This window comes from Paraphaeosphaeria sporulosa (genome assembly GCF_001642045.1).
Source record: "Paraphaeosphaeria sporulosa strain AP3s5-JAC2a unplaced genomic scaffold CC84scaffold_6, whole genome shotgun sequence".
In the NCBI taxonomy this organism is placed as follows: domain Eukaryota; kingdom Fungi; phylum Ascomycota; class Dothideomycetes; order Pleosporales; family Didymosphaeriaceae; genus Paraphaeosphaeria; species Paraphaeosphaeria sporulosa.
In genome coordinates, this window is record NW_017253365.1 from 941,376 (window position 1) to 965,772 (window position 24,397).

General features: G+C 52.7%; 10 protein-coding genes across 10 annotated transcripts; 6 read left to right on the top strand and 4 right to left on the bottom strand.

Annotated features, from left to right (window-relative positions):
* Positions 1-47: 47 nt before the first annotated feature.
* On the top strand, positions 48-2,988 carry CC84DRAFT_1147373 (glycogen synthase). Its single transcript, XM_018176589.1, has 5 exons — positions 48-450; positions 498-595; positions 645-920; positions 968-2,523; positions 2,578-2,988. The coding sequence occupies exons 1-5, from the start codon at positions 384-386 to the stop codon at positions 2,753-2,755; spliced, it is 2,175 nt and encodes a 724-aa protein (XP_018034998.1). The 5' UTR covers positions 48-383; the 3' UTR covers positions 2,756-2,988.
* Positions 2,989-3,125: 137 nt separating this feature from the next.
* Positions 3,126-6,838, top strand: CC84DRAFT_1165049 (potassium transport protein TRK1/TRK2). The gene is made up of 7 exons (XM_018178632.1): positions 3,126-3,719; positions 3,767-3,887; positions 3,934-3,967; positions 4,019-5,184; positions 5,237-5,573; positions 5,623-5,982; positions 6,167-6,838. Exons 1-7 carry the CDS (start codon positions 3,620-3,622, stop codon positions 6,614-6,616), a joined length of 2,568 nt encoding a protein of 855 aa, XP_018034999.1. The 5' UTR covers positions 3,126-3,619; the 3' UTR covers positions 6,617-6,838.
* A 962-nt stretch (positions 6,839-7,800) lies between these two features.
* On the top strand, positions 7,801-9,039 carry CC84DRAFT_1259984 (uncharacterized protein; the record flags this gene model as incomplete). Its single annotated transcript, XM_018184956.1, has 2 exons — positions 7,801-7,980; positions 8,041-9,039. The coding sequence occupies 2 exons, from the start codon at positions 7,801-7,803 to the stop codon at positions 9,037-9,039; spliced, it is 1,179 nt and encodes a 392-aa protein (XP_018035000.1).
* Positions 9,040-10,699: 1,660 nt separating this feature from the next.
* CC84DRAFT_799973 (uncharacterized protein) lies at positions 10,700-11,378 on the bottom strand. The gene has a single exon (XM_018187454.1). It carries the CDS (start codon positions 11,163-11,165, stop codon positions 10,755-10,757), a length of 411 nt encoding a protein of 136 aa, XP_018035001.1. The 5' UTR covers positions 11,166-11,378; the 3' UTR covers positions 10,700-10,754.
* A 441-nt stretch (positions 11,379-11,819) lies between these two features.
* Positions 11,820-12,777, bottom strand: CC84DRAFT_1147382 (NAD(P)-binding protein; the record flags this gene model as incomplete). Its single annotated transcript, XM_018176590.1, has 3 exons — positions 11,820-12,143; positions 12,193-12,665; positions 12,726-12,777. 3 exons carry the CDS (start codon positions 12,775-12,777, stop codon positions 11,820-11,822), a joined length of 849 nt encoding a protein of 282 aa, XP_018035002.1.
* Positions 12,778-13,332: 555 nt separating this feature from the next.
* On the top strand, positions 13,333-14,304 carry CC84DRAFT_1187645 (NAD(P)-binding protein; the record flags this gene model as incomplete). The annotated part of the gene is made up of 4 exons (XM_018180942.1): positions 13,333-13,604; positions 13,658-13,887; positions 13,953-14,054; positions 14,117-14,304. The coding sequence occupies 4 exons, from the start codon at positions 13,333-13,335 to the stop codon at positions 14,302-14,304; spliced, it is 792 nt and encodes a 263-aa protein (XP_018035003.1).
* Positions 14,305-15,864: 1,560 nt separating this feature from the next.
* CC84DRAFT_1094201 (uncharacterized protein) lies at positions 15,865-17,245 on the top strand (the record flags this gene model as incomplete). The annotated part of the gene is made up of 5 exons (XM_018174552.1): positions 15,865-16,008; positions 16,060-16,164; positions 16,221-16,411; positions 16,522-16,641; positions 16,705-17,245. 5 exons carry the CDS (start codon positions 15,865-15,867, stop codon positions 17,243-17,245), a joined length of 1,101 nt encoding a protein of 366 aa, XP_018035004.1.
* An 877-nt stretch (positions 17,246-18,122) lies between these two features.
* On the top strand, positions 18,123-20,455 carry CC84DRAFT_1246864 (fungal trichothecene efflux pump; the record flags this gene model as incomplete). Its single annotated transcript, XM_018184213.1, has 5 exons — positions 18,123-18,138; positions 18,383-18,997; positions 19,050-19,757; positions 19,813-20,225; positions 20,387-20,455. 5 exons carry the CDS (start codon positions 18,123-18,125, stop codon positions 20,453-20,455), a joined length of 1,821 nt encoding a protein of 606 aa, XP_018035005.1.
* Positions 20,456-20,572: 117 nt separating this feature from the next.
* Positions 20,573-21,613, bottom strand: CC84DRAFT_1246869 (uncharacterized protein; the record flags this gene model as incomplete). The annotated part of the gene is made up of 1 exon (XM_018184214.1): positions 20,573-21,613. The coding sequence occupies one exon, from the start codon at positions 21,611-21,613 to the stop codon at positions 20,573-20,575; it is 1,041 nt and encodes a 346-aa protein (XP_018035006.1).
* Positions 21,614-22,123: 510 nt separating this feature from the next.
* Positions 22,124-24,316, bottom strand: CC84DRAFT_1147387 (TPR-like protein). The gene is made up of 2 exons (XM_018176591.1): positions 24,144-24,316; positions 22,124-24,092 (listed from the first exon to the last, which is right to left on the bottom strand). Exons 1-2 carry the CDS (start codon positions 24,238-24,240, stop codon positions 22,294-22,296), a joined length of 1,896 nt encoding a protein of 631 aa, XP_018035007.1. The 5' UTR covers positions 24,241-24,316; the 3' UTR covers positions 22,124-22,293.
* Positions 24,317-24,397: the final 81 nt, after the last annotated feature.

The window sequence follows — 24,397 nt, forward strand, 5'->3', positions numbered from 1 at the left end:
TCGAGGTGAAAGCGGGCTAGCACCACTCCAGCCTCCATCATCTCTCTCCGCGCTCGGGCTCTCAAACAAACGGCACAGCGGTCGCGACTTGTCCTCCCGCCTCCTTCTTGAAAACTCTCACACTGCACTTGGCCGCTCGTCGTGCCTCTCTCCAATCCATCGCAGCTGCACACATTCGCCGACACCCGGTCACGCTGCCTGTTCCCGTGCAAGTAGCAGCCCGTCTAGTGCCATCGCCTGCAGTAGCTCGTTCCACTCTAGAGCTCCGCGCTCAAGCTCCCCTTCTCCAGCTTCCCCGGCTTCGTCTGTCGTGAGAGCTCTTCTGCGTGGTTGCGCCTTTCCCAGTCTCCTCCATCTTTGGAAAGATTCCCATCGCCGACACCATGACCGAAGCGCGCGATGTCTCCAACCACATCCTCTTCGAGGTCGCGACCGAGGTCGCGAATCGAGGTACGCTGCCAGTTGAGCTCCCGGAAGATGTGTTCTGACTTTTGCAGTTGGCGGTATCTACTCGGTCCTGAAGTCGAAAGCTCAGGTGACAACGGCCGAATATGGCTCCTCATACACACTGCTCGGCCCGCTCAACAGAAACTCAGTATGATCTCAATGCTAGGCAGTTTCCGCCCCACTGACAGACGCAACAGGCCGCAGTTGAGGTCGAAGAATTGGAGCCCAAGGACCCGGCCCTGGTGGCTACCGTCAAGTCTATGAATGAGCGGGGCATCAAGACGCTGTACGGCCGATGGCTTATTGACGGCGCGCCGCGCGTGCTGCTCTTCGATACGAGCACTGGCTACGGATACCTCGACGAGTGGAAAGGCGACCTGTGGTCTGCTGCTGGTATTCCTTCGCCGCCCGGCGACTCCGAGACGAACGAAGCTATTGTCTTTGGTTATTTGATCGCATGGTTTTTGGGCGAGGTATGGTGAAACCCCTCACCTTCTCCCTACACGGCTAATCCTGACAGTATGTATACCACGAGAAGAAGCGCGCGGTTATTGTGCAATTCCACGAGTGGCTTGCTGGTGTTGCTCTGCCGCTGTGCAAAAAGCGGCGCATCGATGTGACCACCATCTTCACCACGCACGCTACCCTTCTTGGTCGCTACCTGTGCGCTGGCTCTGTCGATTTTTACAACAACCTGCAATTCTTCGATGTGGATTCTGAAGCTGGAAAGCGTGGCATCTACCACCGTTACTGCATAGAACGCGCAGCCGCACACTCCGCCGATGTCTTTACAACCGTCTCCCACATCACTGCGTACGAGAGCGAGCATCTTCTGAAGCGCAAGCCGGACGGCGTACTACCCAACGGGTTGAACGTTAAGAAATTCTCCGCCACACACGAGTTCCAGAACTTGCACCAGCAGGCAAAGGAGAAGATCAACGATTTCGTCCGAGGTCACTTTTATGGGCACAACGACTTTGATCCGGAGAACACCCTTTACTTCTTCACTGCGGGTCGTTACGAGTACCGTAATAAGGGTGTGGATATGTTCATCGAGTCCTTGGCGCGGTTGAACCACCGCATGAAGAGCGCTCAGTCCAACATGACTGTGGTAGCCTTCATTATCTTGCCGGCACAAACACAGTCCTTGACTGTCGAAGCGCTCAAGGGACAGGCTGTAATCAAGTCGTTGCACGATACCATTAAGACGATCGAGCAAAACGTGGGCAAGAAGCTGTTCGAACGTTCTCTTACTTGGTCTGATGGCCAGGACATGCCTGACGAAAAAGACTTGCTCTCGGCCTCGGACAAGATCTTGTTACGTCGCCGACTTTTCGCGATGAAGAGGAATAACTTGCCGCCGATTGTAACGCACAACATGGTGAACGATGCTGAGGACCCGGTTCTGAACCAGCTCCGCCGTTGCCAGCTGTTCAACCATCCCTCTGATCGTGTCAAGGTCGTTTTCCATCCTGAGTTCTTGAACTCGGCAAACCCAGTCCTCCCTCTGGACTACGACGATTTCGTCCGCGGTACGCACTTGGGCGTCTTCTCGTCATACTACGAGCCATGGGGCTACACTCCCGCCGAGTGCACCGTGATGGGTGTACCTAGCATCACCACCAACCTGTCCGGGTTCGGTTGCTACATGGAAGAGCTGATTGAGAACGCTTCCGACTACGGCATCTATATTGTGGACCGTCGTATGAAGGGCGTTGATGACTCGGTCAACCAGCTTGTCGACTACATGTTCGATTTCACCAAGAAGAGCAAGCGACAGCGTATCAACCAGCGCAACCGAACTGAGCGTCTCAGCGACCTCCTCGACTGGAAGCGGATGGGCATGGAATACGTCAAAGCACGCCAGCTCGCGTTGCGACGAGCTTACCCAGCGGCATACGAAGAGGATGAGGAGCCCGACTTCTTTGGCTCGCATGAGGTCAAGATCTCGCGGCCGCTATCAGAGCCCGGGTCTCCCCGCGATCGGTCTGGGATGATGACACCTGGTGACTTTGCGTCGCTCCAGGAAGGACGAGAAGGACTCAGCACTGAGGACTACATAGCATGGAAGCTCCCGTAAGTACCGTGTGCCACGTGTAGGGGAATGAGACAAGCTAACGAGTTTGATAGGGAGGAAGAGGACCCCGATGACTACCCTTTCCCGCTCACCCTCAAGACGAAGAAGCCCACAGGTTCCGGCGCCATCTCACCGGCACTCAATGGCACTGACGGGGCCTCGGATGTACCGCAAACATCAGCGAACGCGATAGCCGGTATACCGGGGCCCCAGATCACCACAGCGACATAGTGACTCTGTGGTGAGAAGGCTGTGATTAGATTGGGGGGAACTAGAGGGACAAATTGCATGTGCGGGATGTGGTGGTGATTTCATTGTTTCTGGGCGCATGGGGCGATGCTGCATGGCGACGATGATGCTTTTCAGCTGTGAATACTTTGCGCTACGCGAGAGGACAGCGAACAGCTCCTTTTTGTCTCCTAGATTTAGCCAGTCGGTACCTGAATGCGATGCGATGCGACGCGATGCCAATCCGTGGTTCGAGGCGGCTGCAGTGCGCTGGGTGCGACTTCCGTGCGACTTCCGTGGCCGGCCGGCACGTGCGGGGATACCGGGAGTGGGGCAGTAGCGACGCTCGAAACATTGCGCACGTGTATGCTGGCCGTGTTTCAGCAGAGAGGCGCGTGCAATCGGGCCGGCCAGTAATTTCAGGGCTGCGCCGCTCGTGAAGGCGGCGGCTGGTGTCGCCATCTCTCCTGAAGCGGCCCAAGTCGAGACCTCGGTCTTGGCGTCATCATGGCCACCCCATCCGCGTTATCCTCCCACCGCCAGCACCCTAGTTGAACCCCAGACTTCGCCATTGCGCCCGACCCGCTAGTATTTCCCGCAGCCTCTGTCACTTCACTCGAATGCGACCCTGAGCCTCGAATCCTCGCCCCATCCGCTGACCGCCGACAATGCACATTTCGAATCGCAAGACCTTGCACAACGACTCCGCGTCGGTCTGTACCTTATAACAGCACACCCCAGCCCTCGAGCTCGAGCACCGCCCGCCTGTCATTTACCGCAAGAGAATCCACCGGCCATTCGAGTGGACTCCCAGTGTGACTTCCCGTAGCGAGCCCATTTGCCGAAAAAAGGACGACGCATCGCGACATGTTTGGCCCGTGGCTTGTCATCTTCGGATGGCTGAAGCAGCACATACCAATGCGATGGTCGGCCTTTAAGCCTCGCCTGAACTTCATCACTATCCATTGTGCGTACTGGAATCCTTGCCGCACGTTGCCTACTAACAGCGGCCAGACATGTACATCGTCTCCATGGCGCTCATCGGCTCCGTCATCCTCTACCCGGCCAAGGACATGGCATATATTGACGCATTGTTCTTTGCCAGCGGTGGAGCGACTCAGAGTGGCCTGAACACGTAGGTGGAATACGACTTGGCTGCGAGCTGAGCTGACAAGCAATAGCATCGACCTCAACAGATTGCGACTGTACCAGCAGGTAAGTTCCAATAGTGTCGGCTACCATGGCCCTGCTAATCGGGATGTACAGGTCGTGCTCATGCTACTCGCTTCTGTTTGCAACCCTATCTTTATAAATACGTTCGTTGTTTTTATCCGGCTCTACTGGTTCGAGAGACGGTTTCAGAATGTCGTGCTCGAGGCGCGCAGTATGCGACGATCAAGGACTCGGTCCGTCGCCAAGAGCGAAGGGAAGCCCGACCTTGAGCGAGACATTGGCAGAGAAGAGAACGGAGTAGGAAATCGAGAGATTAGAGTGTTGAGGGCTGCCGATGGTCACGTCAAAGGCACTAGGATCGATGACGAGGAAGCGTTCCACGAGGGAGACATCGCTATAGAGGATTCGGATGATGAGAGCGGCAGTGCGTCTACCCCCAGGAAAGAGAAGGAGCCTGCACCGGGAGATGCCTCACCCAAGACCGACTATTCCGAGATGGTCTTACATCGAAACATTACCTTTGCAGACGAGGTTACGAACCCTCAAGAGCGGTTGCCTCAGAAGAACAAGGAGACGAGCATCGCTTTCGTAGAGAACCAACGCAACCCGAAAGATGCAACCACCTTTCGCATTCCCGGTCCCCGAGACTATGATCTAGGCTTTGTTCCAGAGCGAATCGAAGAAGGTACAGAACTAGACAGGCCGATGACGAATACTTCCCACGATGGAGACTGTGGAGAACGTTTGCAGGCGAAACGCTCTCGGTCGGCTTCCAGACCTCCGGCACAGGAGATGAATGGTGATGACCATCCTTTCAAGACTCACATCACCATTGACGTTCCGGACGTACGTCGCCGCCCCAACGCGGGACCTTCTGCATACAACTTCAACCGGACAAGACGGCGGTCTGATGTGTCTGAGGAGGAGCCGCCTCCAAGTGGTCTCCACGTGCCAAACCGATCCAGATCAAGGACATTCAGCAGCTTCCTTACGCGCGACAAGGAGGAAGAGGATCCAATGCCGTACCTGAGTTGGACCCCAACCGTGGGGAGAAATTCTGCCTTCGTGGATCTGACTGAAGAACAAAGAGAGGAGCTCGGCGGCATTGAATATCGAGCTCTCAAGCTGCTGGCTGTCGTTCTTGTGTGCTACTTTGTAGGATTTCACCTACTAGGCATGATATGCCTGCTTCCATGGATTGTGAACGACGCAAAATACTCCGCTAAACTTCGCGATGTTGGCGTGAGCCCTGTGTGGTGGTAGGTCGTTCGTTACACGCAAATATTTTAACTCTGGAGCTAATTTTGGCAGGGGCTTTTTCACGCCGGCTTCCATGTTCAACGACCTGGGATTTACCCTCAATCCCGATTCTATGGTCATGTTCCAGCTATGCGTCCTACCACTCCTGCTGGGGACATTCCTCATCATCATCGGAAACACGGGTTTCCCTTGTATGCTTCGGTTCATCATCTGGCTCGCTTCCAAATGCGTGCCGTACCGAAGCGGCGTTTGGGAAGAATTCAAATTTCTCCTCGATCACCCACGTCGCTGCTTCACACTGTTATTTCCAAGCAGCGCTAATTGGTGGTTATTTTGGGTACTCATTCTCCTCAACGGTATCGACTTAATTTTTTTTATTGTTTTAGATGTGAGTATGCTCCCACTGGTGATTGGGATGTTCACTAATGCGCGCATAGCTCAACGCCCCAGCTGTCGAAGGCTTGCCCGGAGGCTTCCGGTTCCTTGATGGCCTCTTCCAGGCTGCCTCAACTCGCACTGCAGGCTTCGCCGTCGTCAGTCTCTCTGACCTGCATCCCGCCATCCAGGTATCGTACCTGATCATGATGTACATTTCAGTCTTTCCAATCGCTATCTCCATGCGTAAGACCAATGTGTACGAAGAAAAGTCCCTTGGGATTTGGTCCGGTGATGAAGACGAGAACACTGGACATAGCTACTTCGGCACCCACGTACGTCGCCAATTGTCCTTCGACTTGTGGTACGTCTTCTTGGGCTTCTTCATCATCGCGATCGTGGAAGGCTCTCGCTTGCAAAACGTAAGTCGGCTTCCGTGGGAACTCCAGGGGCTCTCGAGGTGGCAGCAGGTACAAGTCCTTGAAGCGAGCAATGTATGACCATACAACATGCACATGTTGCACGCATCAAACACTTAAGTCCCCGCCCCATACCTCCATTCCCGACTCCGCATCTCCCTCTCCGCCCCATCGCTAACCTCCCCAGACCAACGAATACGCCTTTACCCTCTTCTCCGTCCTTTTCGAAATCGTCTCTGCCTACGGCACTGTCGGCCTCTCCCTCGGCTACCCCGGCACAAACGCCTCCTTCTCCGGCCAATTTAAGCCCCTGTCCAAACTCATCATCATCGCCATGCAGATCCGTGGCCGCCACCGCGGACTGCCGTACGCCCTCGACCGCGCCATCCTGCTACCCTCAGAGTCCTTGCACAAGAAAGAGGACGAGGACGCCATGAGACGTGCGAGAAGGGGGAGTAATGTTAGTGATTTGGGCGATGGCGGGCTGAGTCGGACGGGGACAGGGCTGAGTAGGAGGAGCACGGCGAGCGAAAATGGGGGTGGGTTCAGGGGCAAGTTGAGGCCAGCGGATGTGGGGAGGTTTTTTGCGGGGGCGTTGAATGCGGGGCCGAGCATTCCGCGAGAGAAGAGGGCATAGACATGAATCTCTATCTATCTGATTAGCGAAAGGTGTTTGGCGTTGTGCCGTCTGGCTGGGTGGCTGGATGGTGTCGGTCTGGTATCTGTATAGATTCTGGTGGTTGAACGTATATATCGGTGGGCTACGGCATATGGAATAACGTTTATGTGCAAACCCTACCAAATCATTCAGTGCACGTTTACACGTCGCAGGTATCATTCTCCATCCCGTCTATCGTTTACGTCTCGCCCGGGTATCATGTTGACTTTTTTGGGCAGCGCGATCCAAATGGATGCGTTTGTGAGATAAGATGCATCGCTTTGAGCGTCTCTTAGTTTGCGGTGAATTTGATTCGAGTCGATGCCAAAGACACCTGTTCAGCTGGTTGCTTGGTTGGTGGGGTGGGAGGGAAGCAGAGGCAGTGTTGTCTAGCTGGAGCAATAGATAGGTTACGGATTTTCCAGTGTCGCGACAGGGCTAGGGTAGCGGGGAGCGAGAACGGGCATGTGGGAGAGGTGTCATATTCTGACGGAGCATACTGTCAGGAGAGGCTCGCAGATGGTAGGAAACGATTCCGTGATAAGATGCGTCCTCGTTTGCTAAATGTGGTTTGAAAGGTCTTCTTGGTCGGGACCGGATATCGAGCGCGGGGGCGAAGAGGCGATGAAGAGTTTTGGTCGGGTCGTGGTTGATACAGTGCGGTCCAAGTCGTCTGTAGGAACCTGTGTCGATTAATTTGGGGCATTGCTCTGCGACATACCTATAATACTGGACATGCTCATCTATAAGTTGTTTCAGGGTTACACTGCAGTTGATTTGGGTAATAATGTACGCTTTCAGTCAATCCCCCATTCCTCTCTTATGGAATGCCGTTGTGGAAATGGAAGGCGCGGGCTCAGCTGTTTGTTTACTGCCTACTTCTCTTTCACTTTCACCTGGCAATCTCGCTCAGCGAGAGCTCTTCCGACCGTTTGTTCAGCTCATTCGAACGATCGTTCTTTCCATTGTTCGCCATTTTGCTCAATCTCACTTTTACCGCCATGCCTTCCTTTCGTATGGAGGAGCCTTGCAGTGCTCCCATCCCAGCGGATGGAGAGCAGCAAACGTCTGTCCTATTGACGCCAACTTCATCCAGGCTTCGCGTTGACGCTCAGGAGTTTGTTCCAGCGATCTCTTCCAGTGGTGCAGTTGCCGCGCCCGATATGGCCGATGGGCTGGTACCAGCGGGAAACGATAATGCTGAAGGTCTCCCAAGCTTCCACTCGCCAGAGGGTCAGACCCAAAATCCAAACGACTGGGAGGAGCGCGTGGACTTGAAGATCAAAGCGTACCTGTTGGAGCATTCGGTAGAATACCGTCAGCTGAACGAGCTCCGACATCAGGTGAGCAGACCTCTGCACAAGATTTATCGAATAATGAAACAACAGCGCTGACATACGTAGGGGTGGAACAATCCGGCAGGCGATTCCTACTTCAAGAAACAGCGTCAGCAGTCCGACACTGCTGATGAGAAAGTGGCGCAGATCTTTTACAAGATGATGCAGAAGATCGCACAAGAGATGCACCAGAAGACCGATGGAGCCCTCGCTATCAAGAAGCATTCCGGGAATGACTCAGCTATCCTCGACATGTGTATGGCGCCTGGAGGCTTCCTGCTCACAACTATGAACATCAATCCTGGCGCTCGCGCTCTTGGTATAACTCTGCCTGTCAGCGAGGGAGGATACAAGGTACTCCTTCCAGAGTGCCTCAATGTGTCTTACAAATTCCTGGACGTTAACATGATGGCTTCAGACATGGGCGTCCGCTATATCTCCCTTGGACATCCAGATGCCGATGAATTTCTTCCGCATCAGTTCAGACCCACCGACGCCTTCGATCTTGTCATGTGCGATGGCCAGGTCTTGAGGACTCAGGAGCGAGCCGCCTACCGGGAGCATAGAGAAGCAATAAGACTTACCGTCGCCCAGCTTGCTCTCGGCCTTGAGCACCTTCGCCCTGGCGGAACTATGATCATTCTCCTCCACAAGGCTGAGAGGCCTAAGTCAGTAGGCTTGTTCTACACTTTCAGAAAATTCTCTTCAGTCAAGCTATTCAAACCGACCAAGTACCACACGAAGCGATCTTCGTACTATATGGTTGTTACGGATGTCCAGAGCCAGCACCCCGAAGCTCTTGCAGCGGTAGGGACATGGAAGAAGCAATGGGAAGCTGCCACGTTTGGAACAAACGACGAGTTTGAGGAAGCACTTCATGGCGAGGAATTCGATGTAGCGAAGATCCTCGAAGACTTCGGTCCGGAGTTTGTGGAGATGGGAAGGGAGGTATGGGCAACCCAGGCACGTGGCTTGAGCACGGCGCCATGGATGAAAGAGAAGAAGTGGAAGCGCCCAGGCAAGAACCGCAGGCTCGATATGCGCCGTGGTACCGTGGCAGACTAGGTCTGAAACGATTTCCGAAGATCAGAGCTTGTCACCAGAGCGCTTGCTTCCAGGCTATCGGTCGGAAAGAATGCTAGGAATGAGATCTCAGGTGTTCGAGATTCGATTAGACGTAACCGCGGGATAAGGCACTCGGAAGCAAAGATTCGCTTTTGGGTGCAATTTCTGGACACTTGGCAAGTACATCACAAGATACGAAATTCGAGGCGTCAGCTATCTGGAGGTAATGACCTTGCTGTGTGAGTTTACTATCAAATGTCAGTAAGGTCCTCTCGCTTTGGCATCAACCCAGTGTTCGTTTTTGTCTGTGATGGCCCGTAAGATAATAACTATGACCTATCCTTGGATTCGGTATAAATGCGAAGTCACTCTTGTAGTTCTTGTGAAGATGCATGTGGCTTAAAAGTGAGCAATGCAAATCTTTGGTAAAGCTTTGACCGTTTCGAAGCGGCGGAGACTGACGGATACCAAGAATGGGTACCTGACACTTGTATCATGGGTGGAGGGCGAAGTTGCACTTGGCGAGGCCACAAGACTTTCTTTGCATTTCAAACAGGCGGTCTTGATGGACTGTAGCCATGCATTGAAGATCATGTACGATGAGACACAGCATAGCAAGAGATAAGGCAACCGGGAGGTAGGAGAGCGGACACTGCGTGATTGATGGAAAAAAGTCGTAAAATTTCGTTAAGGAATATTTATAATGCGGCAAACGATACGCTCTGCATCCTTCCAAGAGCCCCGTGGACTTGCACCGCTCGTTCCCGCTCCGCGTCAGAATATGCCGCGCAGTGCGTCAGGTCGACGGCGCCCTGAGTATGTCTTGAGTTCGAATTGTGCTCGTATTGCTCAGAGATTTTGACCGAGCTCTCAGTCGGATATGACGACAACTCTGAGCTGCTCCCCATAGAGACCCTCTTCGGCGGTGTTGTTCGTGATGCTACTTCTCAATCAGGACCGGGTCGATTTCATCCTGAAGGAAATGCGTGGATGGTGACACCCTTCACTTTGACGCCTAACAGGACTTAATAGATGAACATACCAGATCGTATTGTTGCTGTCTTCAACTAACCGGCGCTGCATGTACATCCTTTGCGCAGAGCCGGATCGGTGTGCGGCCAAGGTACGCAGAGGTTTCCCCGACGTGTGCAGTCGAGGTGGTTCACACCACAGTCTGTAGTAGAGCAGGGACCTGTGTAGCCTTGAGGGAGTGGGTCGGGCATGGCTGCTGCGAGTGTGACGAGGAGCGAAGCAACGACGACTGAGAGCTTCATGGTGGTAGTTATGCGGAGGAGAGAACTCGTGGGTCAAGTTGTAGATGGTCGAGAAGGTTTAATGGAGAAGGTGGAGATGAGTGTGGATATGGGGCCCCCTGGTGGAGTGGAGGTTCGCCGTTTATATACCAAAGTGTCCGAGCCTTCGTGTCACGCTCATGGCTGTGACCCAACCTCCCCTCCACGATACACAGTCTACAATGCGCCCAAGATTGCCAACCAAGCATGCACTACCTCAACCAAGCAAATACAAACGAACCCAAGAAAAATTCGAAGACGGAAGGTGAGGCTTCCCGCCCAAGCCCGAAGCGCCCTGCAGAGGCCCCGCTGATCCGATACGGCTCCGCTGACACTAAACACTGATATCCCACGTCTCCCACTTTTTAGCCATGTCCAAGAGCGGGTCTTGTATCTGCGGCGGCTCCTCTCCGCTCCTTGGGACTATGGGAAAGTGGGCTGTTGAGGGCGGAGCGTTGTGTTTGTTGTTTCGAGGGCGGGCTTGGTTGCAACCAGCACGCCTTGGCAACTTGGCATGCCTAGAGATCTAGATGAGGCGCTCTTGGACTTTTGTTTGCCTCGCAGGAAATGTAGATCAGTGCAGCAGGTTCCGTTCCGATTGAAGTTAATCCATGCAGGTGTGTTTCTAGAGGATGTCAACTGCCTCGTGAGTCGCCTTGGAAGTCTCGACGAGAGAAAACCCAAGATACCAAGAACGGACGCCGAGGAGAGCGTAGCGGAAGGTACTACAAACGGTACCAGTGTGTGACGTACATATAATAGCGGGCGGTTAAAAAACGTTCTGGTACCGGCGAAGAGGTCAAAGATGCATGCATGCATGCGACGAGAGAGCATGAAGACCGTCTCTAGTCTCGGAGCAATCCTATTGGCTGTTAATTCAGATGCCCTTCAGGAAGAGCAGAGTAAATTCATTATAGAGAAGCCAAGGCGATGTTCGATGCTATTCTTGAGGTGTTTCTACTACCTGCGAAACTCGCGTCGGATTGGAACAAGGGGCCAGGGTGGTAAGACAGCCAAGAGCGGAAGAAACAGGACTACCGCAGTTTCGCTTCGTCCGAGTAATGCGCGCGCGATAAGAGAAACCCTCGATAAATGGGTAGTAAGTTGTCAAAATGCAATGTTAGTTCCGAAATGCAGAGCCACAAAGGAGGGCAATGTTCTGTTGCTCGATCTTCTTGCACCCCGACCAGGTCGTCAGGTACCGGTATCCCAGCGACTTGTGTTGTCAGCTCTGACCTTGCACAATATCTTGCTTGACTTGTCAGTTGTGGTTGCGCTGTATTGGGTCCTGGGCTGGGCAGCCGTAGGTCTCCACCTTGATGAGACACACAGTGACGGGGACAACAAGCACAGTGTCGTTGCGATTGTTGTGTTGGGGATGCTATATTGTTGAGGCACGTGGGCGCTGAAGCCTGAAGATCACATGATGCCAAGTCGCCTTCGACGCTACCATTGGTAGGCCTGAACTGACGCCTTGTCTCCAACTCTTTAACCCTTCGTCATCACTCCTCCTCCATTTGCCCCTATTACTTGTCCTGTTATCCACCCGGACTCGGGCATGCAGAGCAAACCTACGATGCCTGAGACCTCCTCAAGATACGCCGGCCTTCCTCCAAGCCCTTTCGCTGCTTCGACAGTTTCTGGCGAATCTATCCCTACACGAGGTTTGGCCAGCGGTGCCATGTAGTTCAATGACCAGACTTTCTCAAGCATCTCTTGTGGGAGCCCTGTGTACATCCCTGTCATCATGGCTCCAGGATTGATAGAATTGACTGTAGCTTGTTCGGCAAGCTCGCGAGCCCACACTCGTGTCTGCAATGGCGACAGTTAGCAATGACCGAGCATCCAGGCGGATACACACCATAGCTTCAAGAGCTCCTTTTGTACCGGCATAACAACTCTGCCACCAGAATCCCATACTGGTGGTTATACTGGATACATTCACGATCCGCCCTGACCTGTCGTTCGGGAGATAAGGCATGGCCGCCTGAATAACAAACAACGGTGCGCGTGCGTTCAATTGGAACGTGTTTTCAAACTCGTCGTAGGTCACCGATCCCATTGGAGCCGGATTGACCACTCCGGCGTTGTTGATGAGGATGTCGATCTGAAATTCGCCGTCGTTGGCAAACTGCGATTTTGCTATCTCGATTAACCGGCTAGGGCCGTGTTGCTTAGTTATATCGCACTGGGCCAGAACAGTTTTGACGCCATGTTTCGATTGGATTTCTTCTGCGACCGTCTTTGCAGCAGCAGTGGAGTTGTCCGAGGTATAGTTGATCACTACATTTGCGCCCTTTGCAGCTAGATGTTGGGCAAGCGCCGCTCCGAGGCCTAAGTAGCTATAAGCTCTAGAATGCATAGGCTATGCGCAGGTCAATGTTCGAAGCTTACCTCGAGAAGCTCCAGTTACGATGGCGACTTTACCCTCCAATGGTCTCGACATCTTGCGCACAATGATTCTGTTCTACTTGAATGGGACCTAGCAACCTTCTAGGTTTCCGAATCGCGTTACACTGCTGGCCGTACGAAAGGAAACACCCTTCAACCTGCAACTAAGCTGGCTGTCTGTCTAGAAGCCGGTATTCTCAATGGGAGTTATTCAAGACAGTCTCGTTGACCAAGACAGGCCTGTCTCGCCTATGGAGCGTCTCCACTCTATCGATATAATCACCTTCCTTTTTGTTTCAATAATATCCTCCTGTCAATCGTAACCTGATCGATCTGGCGCGGTGCTTTGGCCGTGCCGTGTGCAGTAGTGGAGTTGTATGACGGTCCTGATGCATGATTAGTGCGCATCTGTCTAGTTGACAAGGGTACGCATGAGGTGGCGAGCCGACACCGCAACTAGGGCAAGAGCCTCACTCATAACGCCAGTGTGAAGCTCGCAAATTGAGCTCAACATTTTCTCAGGGTACAAACCAAGCCAACTTCTTGAAGTCTCTGATATACGGATACTGTCCTTGATTACTACCGATCTTTTCTTTAATAACTTTCCAAAATGACTGGTCCCCGTTTGCTGAACAAGGTTGCAATCGTGACGGGTTCCTCCCAAGGTATTGGTCGGGAAATATGCAACCAGTTCCACGAAGAAGGGGCGTTGCTCGTATGCTCCGACTTACGCCCTCTTGGCCAAGGCGAAGACGTTGCTACTCACGAATCCATCGTCAAGAAAGGTGGCAAAGCTATCTTCGTACAAACTGATGTTAGCAAAGCGGAAGACTGGGTTGCTTTAATTTCCAAAACGGTCGAAGAGTATGGACGATTGGATATGTGAGTTCACCTTCCGATCAATTACCAATGGTGATAGTGCTGATATGCCCCAGCCTGGTAAATAACGCGGGAATATGCACAGAAGCAGACAACCCTCAACCTATTGATGAAGTCGATGAGGACGCCTTCGACACACACCTAAGGGTCAACACCCGTGGCGTTTTTCTCGGCTGCAAGTATGCTGTGCGCCAGTTCAAGAAACAAAAACTTCACCCATCTGGCGTTCGTGGATGGATTGTGAACTTCGCCTCTATGGTTGCAAACATCGGCATGGCAGGCCTTTGTGAGTTCTCCTTGCCTTGAATCCTCGCAAATTTCCTCGGAGACACCTAATTCGCGTTTTGACAGCTGGTTACACGGCTTCGAAGGGGGCTGTTGCGGCGCTCACGAAAACTGTCGCTCTCGACGTCGCGAAGCAGGGCATCGTCGCCAACTCCATCTGCCCAGGGTGTAAGCTGGTCCTGTCTCATCACATCTTGTACGAAGCTAACCATAGTAAGTTACCCAAACAGCGATGCTGGACAATGCGCTTGGTGGCGCACTCTCTTCTGCGCGGGACGCCGTCCTTGCGGCTTTGCCACGGGGTCGATTTGGCGAGACAAAAGACCATGCACGAGCCGCTGTCTACCTGGCTAGCGACGACGCGGCATGGGTGACAGGTATCAACCTGAACGTGGATGGCGGCTTGACCGCCCAATAGACGATCTTTGTCGCCCTTGAGAGGAAGTGCAGTACTTGACCCACACTGGCTGGCCCACAATTCGCGGAAGAGGGAGCCTAGATTTCTTCACGATATCTGCGGGTAGTCACGAAAAAGATAATGCGCAATACATCCCGGAGAAATGGGTACTCAAGATCTCGTATATGATTACTGGTATTCCACCTACACGGTTCATTCCTCCTCAAAGTTCAGTGACCATCTCCAATAAATCTCCGTGGGCAGGGTGCTGTAATGCATGCACGTTCAACCCACGGCGAACGAATCCTACGCAGATCAACACCCGAGAACACACGCTATGTATGGCGAGGTTGCAACTTGCGAATGATGGAACGTCATCAGGATCGCAGTAGCCAGCGAGGATTGGAAGACTTGTGACGGAAGCTAGCAACGTTCCCCGATGCATGCCTACCCGAGGATTAGAGGGTTTACGCGCGCAGGGGTGTGCGCATGGTCAGCCGCTTTCAGCAAGGTCAGCGGCTGCACGGGTGAGCCAAACTGCCGGACAGGAAACGACTTGTGTGATCGGCATTGCAATCGCTTCATGCATATAGGCACGCAGCAGCTTTACAAGGGTTGATAGCCGTACACACGAACTGATGAGAGCCACAATTAATTCCCGGGCAATCTTGTATTGTTTTGGGAACATACTGCATCCTCACAGGGGAAACACTTGACGCCAGAGTGACAGGTAACCTGGGTACTGTATTGCGATAAGGGTGACCACTGGAACTCGAAGAATCATTGTGAGACGTCCGACTATTATCCTACTTGTTTCTGAGATAGAGCCCAAAAAGGTGCTAGATAACGCCAGCGACGAAATGAAAACAGAGTCTGAGGAGTGCATCGTCAATTCCTCATCTGACGCGTACCGTACTGCTCGATCAGGCCCGGTCTTTCAGACTTTAGGGAGGAGCTCGGCCAAGTTGCTCCGACCACGGTCTCGCGCAGGTACCATCTTCACATGGTCCGATCGCTGTAGGAGTGAGCTGATTTCCATGCTTTTGCAAGATTATGCACTTTTGCAATGGCATTGGCTCCAAGGCTCCTTTTTGTCTCGCTGAACCCGCGCGGGTGGATCTGCAGTCCCGTCGCGGAGAGGCGCAGAAAAAAGAGCAGACGACAGGTCTACACAGGCTCTCATTGGAGACATCTGACTTTTGAAACTGTGAAAACTAACTCGGACTTGCGGTGGCCGTTGGACAAGCCGTTGGGCTATCCAAGCTCCGTAACGAGAACAGGAGGAACGTGGACAAAAAGGTCCCTGAGCACTATACTTTGTAACGATCGACTTCGAAAGCTTCCAAATGCGTGGTTGATACCTTGCGAACGTGTGGGATGTGGTGGGTATCTTCCTTGTCCCTGACACGAACGGCTTCGACACTCGCCTGCGGAGCGGGAAGACATATGTGATCTTCAGTCTTATACCAGCCTCACACTCAGTCACTCCTTCAAATACCTCCTATAAACGGTCAGTTCTTCGCTCTATGGTTGCTGCTCGTCCGTACCAGGCGACTCGCAAGTTTTGAACCTTTCTACGAAATGGCTGGCGCTACTGCTCCTGGTCTCGCAATTTGTACCCTCCTTCTCCTGGTATTCGATGTCCTATCGTGGGCGCTCAGGTTCTATGTGCGCCTCTCCAGGAAAGCATGGGGCCCGGATGATTGGTGCATGCTCATTGCCATCGTGAGTTCAATGACAGAACCTACGAGGGGCAGTTTGACTAATGAACCAAAGCCGATATTTGCTATCTCTACGACTGGAATGCTGGGAATTGCGTTCACCGGTGGTGGCCTAAGAGATGATCAGCTTACTTCGAAGCAGCAGGAGACTGCAATGTTTGTAAGTTCATCACTGTAGATGTTGGCTGACAGTAATTCGTCCTAACTTTCCCTGAGTGGTGGTTCATTATGCAGACCATGTGGTGTCTTGCTGCCATTCCAGTAAAATGGTCGATTTGCTTTACGCTTCTTCGTATCGCCAACAAGCAGCTACTCTACACGATACCTATCTACTGTTGTATGGGGGCTGTATTCCTCGTAATGACATCTACGACGATCTACGAGTTCTTTCATTGTGATCCCGTCGCGTAAGTTAGCCCAAAGAGCCACTTGTTATCGTCCTTACTCCGGGATCTTAGCATCCTTTTTGATCTAAGACTGAAAATAGCTAAGAAACAGACATACTGATCATTCGTAGGATGAATTGGAAGCCCACAAAAATCCCCAACGGTCACTGCAATGCTCAGAGTAATATCACCGGCTTCAGCTTCGCTCTTTCAGCCGTTTCCATATTCACGGACTGGTTCTGCGCTCTAGTGTACGTTGTGAAATCCCAACAGCAAATTCTTGCTCTTGTCCGAACTACTAATAACCATCACAGCCCAATTCCTCTGCTCTGGAATGTTCAGATGGACACGCGGATCAAACTTTCCGTCATCGCGCTGCTTAGTCTCGGCATCATCGCATCGATTGCTCCCCTTGTTCGGCTTTCGATCACCGTCAATCTTAGTGCGACTAAGAACTTTCTTTACAATGCGATGGATGTGGCTGCGTGGGCACAAGCAGAAGTCGGCATAGGAATCATCGTGGCCAATCTTCCAGCTCTCCGACCGCTCTTGGAGAAGGTTCTCAGCCTGCGCTCCACCATCCGAAGCGACAAGCGCAGTAAACAGCAGAAGTCAACAGACCGCTACCTGGAGCTGGAAGAAGGTTTGTCCAGCCAGAAGCAGCACTCCAAATCAGCGAGCCAAAAGGGAACCGAAACGCGAATCTACGGCGGAACAACGGTGGCTGGTGACAGCAACTCCACGCTCGGGGACGATCACAGCCAGAAGAATATTGTTACCTCGTCAGCGCAGCGTGACACCGGTAACGGGATTATGGTCGACCGCGAGGTGCAGATTCGTGTGAGCCAGGGTTAGAGGTCTCCTTGCCAAAGCCGAAACTCGGGTGACCTGAGTACTCCAAACAGCATGATCTCTATACTCGACACCCAGGCGAACAGAGTAGCCAATGGTCTACGCTGCTGTCGATGACTGCCACGGTCTCGACGAGTAGACATACTCTGTGTTTATTCGCGCCAATGAAGCTGATGTTCAATCTCACCACAAACTTCACTACCCACATATATGGAAACCATTTCGAACCAATCATTTGCTTTTTTTTTTTTGCGCCTGTCATGTGTCCATGTTTTCCTTCTTGCGGATCGGCTCGCTGTTGCACTAGCTTCGCGTTCTCACCGCCTCGCTTATGGTAGGTACTCCACGACTACCGGTACCGGTACCCCTACTAGCATGTTTGACCAAATGTCGCATCATGCCATTGTATTTTAACGAAATGCCATCCACAAACAGGAATGTTTGCTGCCGGTCACAAGAACCCTTTTTCCGGTTGGACGCGAAATTTGCGCTCGGGCGCTACTCGCGTGGGGGACCATTATACCGTTTCAGCATGCGTTTGTTACCGTTCAGACCCACTGTTACAGGCAACGTGGGAAGAAGTCTGTTGATCTAACACCATTCGCGACTCCTCGACGAGGCGAATTTTTCAGATCCTGGCTGGAGAGACTGGACACGAGGCTGTCCCCATCCGCTCGTGCGTCCGTTGAGGACAATCTTCACAAGATAATTATGCACGACGCGTACAACTTCTGGTCCGCCCCCTCTTCCGCCTGTTTATCAGCGTGCGCTTGTACGAATGTCATCCCTTGAGCAAGGATCGTGCTCGCCACCATATTGATTATAGCTTGCTTTACTGTGAACAGCATGGTTTGCTCTAGCCTTGTACAGGGTTCTGAAGATGGCCGAGTCAGTTGGTATGGTGTGAACTCATCTCTCATTTCTGTTGCGCTTTCGGGGTTCATGAATAGGACGCGCCCTCCCTTTGAGAGACCTCTCCATCCCTGCTTGACAATTCCTCTCAGGCTTGGTAAGCGCTCCCAATCGCGAGGCCGTTCTGCTAATCTTCTTGCACTTTGTTTTGCCTCTCACACCAGGTCAAGATGACAGATACAGTGGACGAGCCCAAGGTCTCTCCTTCGGTGGAGGAACACTCTAAAGTCCTCAATGGCTCTTCTGTCCAGTCACTGAACTCAGAAGAAGCCGACAAGATTCGGTCGCAAGCCCTGGCCACAGAGAAGACTCTACTACCCAATGGCTACTTCTGGAGCCCCAAGATGGTAGGTAGCTTTGCTGGAACTGGAGTCATCGTGTGTGCAACCTACTTCCAATTCCAAGCCACTGCCGCCGTTCTCGGAACTGCCATCTCTCAGGACATTGGCCCCAGCTTGAACACGGCTCTTGTACCTACTGTCTGGACTATATCGCAGCCAATCTCGTTGCTTCTCTTTGGCCGTTTATCGGATCGTTTTGGTCGCCGTGGATTCGCCCTTGCCTCATGTGCTCTTGCCATTATCGGTGGCATTGTCGCTGCTACTGCTCAGTCTATCGAGACACTCATCGGAGCTCAGGTCCTCATGGGTATTGCGTCTGGTGTGCCAGCATCATACCCTCTGCTTGCGGGTGAGCTTATGAGCAATAAAGACAAGTATATCGGAACGGCGGCTGTCGTTGTGCCGAATGTGATCGCGACTGGATTTGGAGCCTACATTGGCTTAAGATTGGCTATCGTAGCTAATTGGCGATGGATCTACTACATATTCATCATCATGATGGGTGAGCGCTGGAGAGCTTCATCTTGAGATGTGCGACTAACATAACCGATCAGTACCGGGCACGCTCCTTTGGGCGGTTTTCTACCACCCTCCATCATACGTCCAACTCCACGGCAAGAAGTCCAGCAAGATGGACGAGATCAAGAAGATTGACTTCATCGGAGTCTTACTTCTTGTCGCAGGTCTCACACTGTTCCTCCTCGGCATCTCATGGGGAGGTCCGGCGCAACCTTGGGACTCGCCCAAAATCCTCGGTCTTCTGATCACCGGCGCCATAGCGACAGTAGCTTTCATCCTCTACGAAGTCTTCCTCACCCCGGCTCAGCCCATCATACCCATGCGCTTCTTCCGCGACTTGCGCGGCTTCACGTGCCTCGAAGTAATTTCTGCGACATACGGTGTCATGAACATCGCGCTCTTCATCATTTGGCCTCAGCAGATTGCAAACATCTTTGGTTCGACGGTGGGATCGTGGGAGGAGTCCGCGTGGCTGTCTACTACGGCGGCGTTTGGGCTCTGGGGTGGTATTGTGCTGCTTGGACCGCTTATGCACTTTATCAAGCACATTCGATACCAAATCCTAGCGAGCAGTATATGGATGACTGCTTTCCTGGGCGCCATGGCGAGCATCACCGTGGAGAAGAAGAGTGAGGCTATTGCGTTCAGCTTCCTCGGCGGATTGACAATTGGATGGGGCGAGGTCATTGCTGCCATCATGGTGCAGTACGTCGTCTCCGATCAGGACCTTGGTGTGGCTTTCTGTAAGAGACTTACCCATCCGACATCGATTGTGGTGAGAGCTAACGCAAGTTCCAGCCGTCATCTCCGCCTCGCGTACGATTTTCGGCTCTATCTTCACCGCAGCTTTCACTGCCATCTACACCAACAAGGTCCCCGGCTACCTCGCCTCCCTCGTCCCATCCGCCGTGACATCCGCAGGTCTACCCGCCGACTCCGTGTCAGAGCTTATGACTGCCGTCGGAGCCGGTACGCAAGCCGCACTGCTCAACGTCACAGGCATGAATCCGGAGATACTTCACACCACCAACATCGCTGTTTCCACTGCATACTCCAAGTCTTACGCCTACGTGTATTACTTTGCTGTTGCGCTTGGTGGGCTTGCTATAATCGCTAGTGTTTGCCTGCGAGACTTCGATCAATATCTGACGGAGCATGTCAGTCGCCAACTGTACCACAGAGGTGAAGCTAATGAGGACCCGTTGGAGAAAGTGGACGTCCAAGTCTTGAGGGAGCAGCATTTGGGTGAAGTTGACTCGGAGAAGCCCGTTTCGGCTTGAGCAATCGAGGGAAGAAACGTGCAAAGTGACGCATTCAACGCTGTCGAACGTATGCCACCAGTGATTATTTATCCGTGTAATTGTCTCTATAGTGCATGTTAATATATATTAGTTTTTGGTGCAGTTCATGCCTCCCGAATCTGTATCCATATTATGTGTAGTTACACTTATTCTTCACCTTCGGTTATCCAAGAGTTTTGAGAGAACATTCTGGATTCTCTGACGAGACAAAGCAGCTCTGGTGCAGATAAAATCGCCAAAAGCCCGACACGGCACTTTCAAGCTGGCCACTTCGCACTTACAGCTGTAGCCTGAGCATCCGTCACAGGTAGCACACTCCCGTGTCTTAGGTTCTTTGGAAACGCACCCCTATCACTCGCACTCCACTTCCCCCCCTTAACATCTGCACTGTTATACGGATGATACCCATCGCTCCCGTAAAAGTCTAGTAACAAATGCGCCTTCCCGTCAACCTGATTATCCCAGTAGCTCGCCGGGCCCTCCACGCCCTTCTCAATGATCGCATTGTTTCCTCCCGGCCTCGACCACGTCCCGAACAATCCCGTCGTAGAAACCTCCATGAACACGGTCTTCGCGCTCTCATCTTTGAGAAAACGGGCGTAGGCGTTATTTCCCAGGGGCAAAACATCGATATCAATGATGTTCGTCGGGCTGTAATTAATATAATCCTTTGGCGCAGAGAATGTCTTGAAGTCAGACGTATACGCCGTTCGGATGCGTATCGCCGACGGGCTTCCCGTATGCTTCGAATCACTCGCAGCGTAGAATTTCGACGCCCATAACACTGCGTACTGCGCCTTCGCCGCGTCCCACACGGCAGCGGGCGCCCAGACCATCCCCGCGGTCTCATCCTCTACGACGACGAGGCGCTCGTTGGTCCAGTTGACGAGGTCCGTCGACTCCCACACAAAGATTCCTCGGCTGCCGGTGCGCTGCGAGGCATCCCAGGTCGTCTTGCCGATGTTAAGGTCGGTGCCGATGATATACCATTTTTTGCCTGCTTCGGCGCCACCGCCAGCGATGATAGAGGGGTCGCGCACGCCTTGCGTCCCCTTTGTGGGGTTGATGACGGGGGTACCCTTGTTTAGGGCTTTCAGACTGATTGCGTTGTTGCCGTTAGAGAGGTAGAAGTAGACGGAGGGCTTGTCGCCGAGGAAGAAGACGCCCAGATATCTTGTCAATGATGGGTCAGCACGGCTAGTAAGGCCATATGATGAGAAGTCGAGAGATTGGATAGGTTCGTGTGGTGCGGTGAGTGTCGTCGTTATCAGTGCGACTATAGACAATAGGAAACGCATTTTTTTGGTGTGATGTAACGAAAGCAGTGAGATCGTATCGTGCCCTGTGGTACTAGAAAAATCTGAATGCTTTTCAAAAGTTCTATGCACCTTTCGAAAACTATATTCGATAGAACAGTAGGCTACTATCCTAATATATTGGTTGAAATCTTCCCGAGGTTCCTCTTGGTATACTATCTGGTTAAAGTGTCACATGGTTGATGTTTCTGTTAGAGTCTTGACGCTCATTGGTGGATCTTGATTTACTCTACATTCCCATCGCATTAAAGTCATCACTATACCTTGGCCCGAACCAAGTTTCTATGTAATCGACGTTTTTGTAGCTGGCTAGCAATCAGAACAAAAGCCGAGGCGGATACGTCAACGGGAATTGCGTACTACGTCCTCGTTAAAAAGAAGGTAGGTGGGTTCGATGGACTGCTCAGATTAAAGATTTAGCGTTTCAGAAAGAATGTTAATATCGAAATTTAAGTTCCAAATCGTAAGTGAGAGAGTTCTTCATTTCGAGATGCCAGAAGTACGAATCCACACAAATGTCCCAAAGGACACCAAGCGCCAAGCATGCCGTTGTCATACTTTTGCGCTCCTGAAGGCCATAAAAGGCTACCCAAACTCCGCCAATGCAACCCGCTCGCTAACAGACAAAACATTACGATTACAAGGGAAGCCTACTACGGGCACTACCCATCCGAGTCGACCGCCATACTTTCCTCTAGAGCACTTGGATCGTCTAGAGGCACGTTTCTCCTCCTCCGGCTCCTCCCTGCGACCTTGTTCTGCTGGATCTCTCTAAGCCTACCACCCAGCAAGCGCTCTACTTCCTCAATTTCCTCATCGCTGTCCTCCTCACCCAAGCTCTGCTCGGTACCAATAGTTTTGTCCGCGCCCGCGAAACTTGCGTCGTCTTCGTTGGTTTCGAGGGCGCGGTTGAGTAGGTCAGTGGCCATAGGATCCTGCGGTGCGACTGCGAGCGCCTCGTGGAATGCCGTGACAGCGTCCCATGTCCTTCCAAGTTCGAGCAACACAAGCCCTTTTGCAGAGAAGACAGAAGCATCTTTGACACCGTGGCGCAGGACGTCTTCGAAGGTTTGTAAAGCTTCTTCTAGTTGTCCGTCGCGGCGAAGAGCGTGCCCTAGGTTTGTGCGGATAGGGATGAGAGACGCGATGTCGGCATTGTTCTGTTCACTGATCCCAAGAGCACGGCGGAACATAGAGATGGCCTCCATGAGGTGACCCTCGTGATAGTATACTGCACCCATTTCGTTGAGCAGCAGCGGATCTGTTGGACACAGCTGGTACGCAGTGTCTAGATATTCATGTGCGAGGACCATGTTATTGAGCTGTAGATTCTGCATACCAAGGAAGAGCTGTGGGAGATGCGTGCCTTGGAACAATCGCGCTGCGGTGGAATATGCTGAGATAGCTTGATCATGCTCTCCCTCTTCAGCGAACGTGTGTGCAAAGCCTATCCAAGCAGGTCCAAAATGCGGATCCATGACAGAAGCCTTGGAGAAGTATCTCCGTGCCTCGGCGATGCGGTGTGTTGCTAGATAATATATGCCCACGGCGTGCCAGGTACATGGTTCTGAAGGATGCGTGTCTGTGAGTTCGTGCGCAAGCAGGAAAAGAACGTTCCTCTCTTTCAGTTCGTAGAGTGCAGCGAGATGCACAGGAAGAATTGCAAAGTTGTATTTGTCTTCTTTCAAAACCGACGAGGTCAGCTCGAGAGCTTCACGGAAGCGGCAACTCGTATAGCGCTGGTCGGCCCGGGCGAGGATGATGTCTGGGTTGTCGGCGAGCTTGTAGTGTGTCGTCAGCTGTTCCACTGCCTCTTCGAACTCGGTTGGGCGCGAGTACTTGGACAAGCGTGTCGTGTACAGGGTCTTCGTGAATTGAGCGGCCTCTTGTGAAAGCGAGGGGTTGTTGGGAACGTTGATGGCATCGAAGTTGAGCGAGTCGAGGAACTTCCACTCCTCGGTAGGAGACATGAGTGAGTTGGTCATCAGGGCATCGAAGGCTTCAAAGCACTGTACGTCGATCTGGCACGCCGTCTTGTAGCACTCTTTGGCCCGATCGAAGGCATTCTGCTTGGCATAACACAGGCCCCTCAGGTAGCACATGCCTGCCTCCGACTTGATGTTGTTGACGTCTTCCCGGTCTCGCTCCTCGCTCGTCGGCACACGTTCGGAACGCGAGCCATGTTTGCCGTGCCGCGCACCTGCCCGAGTGTTTACGTCGACATGCCGGAGCTTCTGGCGCGCACTGCCGGGTGCCGTGATGAGATGCGTGGGGTTCTTGTCGCCCAGTATCGCCAAAGCCTCCTCTGTCTTCCCGAGCTTTATTGCGCAGTGGGCTGCGAGGTAGCGGCATTGAGGGTTGCGGTCTGTCAGGTTGCCGCGGGCGAGGAACGACTGCGCACGATTATAGTTGCCGGTATTGAAGTGGATTTGTGCCAGGTAGAACGAGTCTTGATCATCTCCTGTGCATCGCTGTGAGCCCTATCTCTGTAATCAATTCGGCGACCGCATACCTGTGAGGGCCAGCAGCTTGTCGGCAACGAAAATGGCTGTCTCGTACTGATGTTTGTTGACGGCATCCTGTCGCCATTCGCGAAGAAATTTGTCCATTGAGTAGTGTCTATGTCCAAAACATGAGAGAAGAACTGCGGGGGACCGGGGCCGCGGATGATGCAATGTTTGTATGCCGCCGGACGCGGTGATGAGCCTCGCGCGCGCTTGCCATTCGCGTGGGCACGGGGCGGGGCTTCCACGTGACATGCCTTCC

What these genes read in the sequence shown, in the direction of transcription:
- CC84DRAFT_1147373 (XM_018176589.1), top strand. Translation starts at nt 384, where the DNA reads ATGACCGAAGCGCGCGATGTCTCCAACCACATCCTCTTCGAGGTCGCG. An exon ending in GCCCGCTCAACAGAAACTCA is followed by an intron (nt 596 to 644) that starts GTATGATCTCAA and finishes CAGACGCAACAG; the next exon opens with GCCGCAGTTGAGGTCGAAGA. An exon ending in TACATAGCATGGAAGCTCCC is followed by an intron (nt 2,524 to 2,577) that starts GTAAGTACCGTG and finishes CGAGTTTGATAG; the next exon opens with GGAGGAAGAGGACCCCGATG.
- CC84DRAFT_1147387 (XM_018176591.1), bottom strand. Translation starts at nt 24,240, where the DNA reads ATGGACAAATTTCTTCGCGAATGGCGACAGGATGCCGTCAACAAACAT. An exon ending in CAAGCTGCTGGCCCTCACAG is followed by an intron (nt 24,093 to 24,143) that starts GTATGCGGTCGC and finishes AGCGATGCACAG; the next exon opens with GAGATGATCAAGACTCGTTC.
- CC84DRAFT_799973 (XM_018187454.1), bottom strand. Translation starts at nt 11,165, where the DNA reads ATGCTCTCTCGTCGCATGCATGCATGCATCTTTGACCTCTTCGCCGGT.
- CC84DRAFT_1165049 (XM_018178632.1), top strand. Translation starts at nt 3,620, where the DNA reads ATGTTTGGCCCGTGGCTTGTCATCTTCGGATGGCTGAAGCAGCACATA. An exon ending in GATTGCGACTGTACCAGCAG is followed by an intron (nt 3,968 to 4,018) that starts GTAAGTTCCAAT and finishes CGGGATGTACAG; the next exon opens with GTCGTGCTCATGCTACTCGC. An exon ending in GGCGTGAGCCCTGTGTGGTG is followed by an intron (nt 5,185 to 5,236) that starts GTAGGTCGTTCG and finishes TAATTTTGGCAG; the next exon opens with GGGCTTTTTCACGCCGGCTT.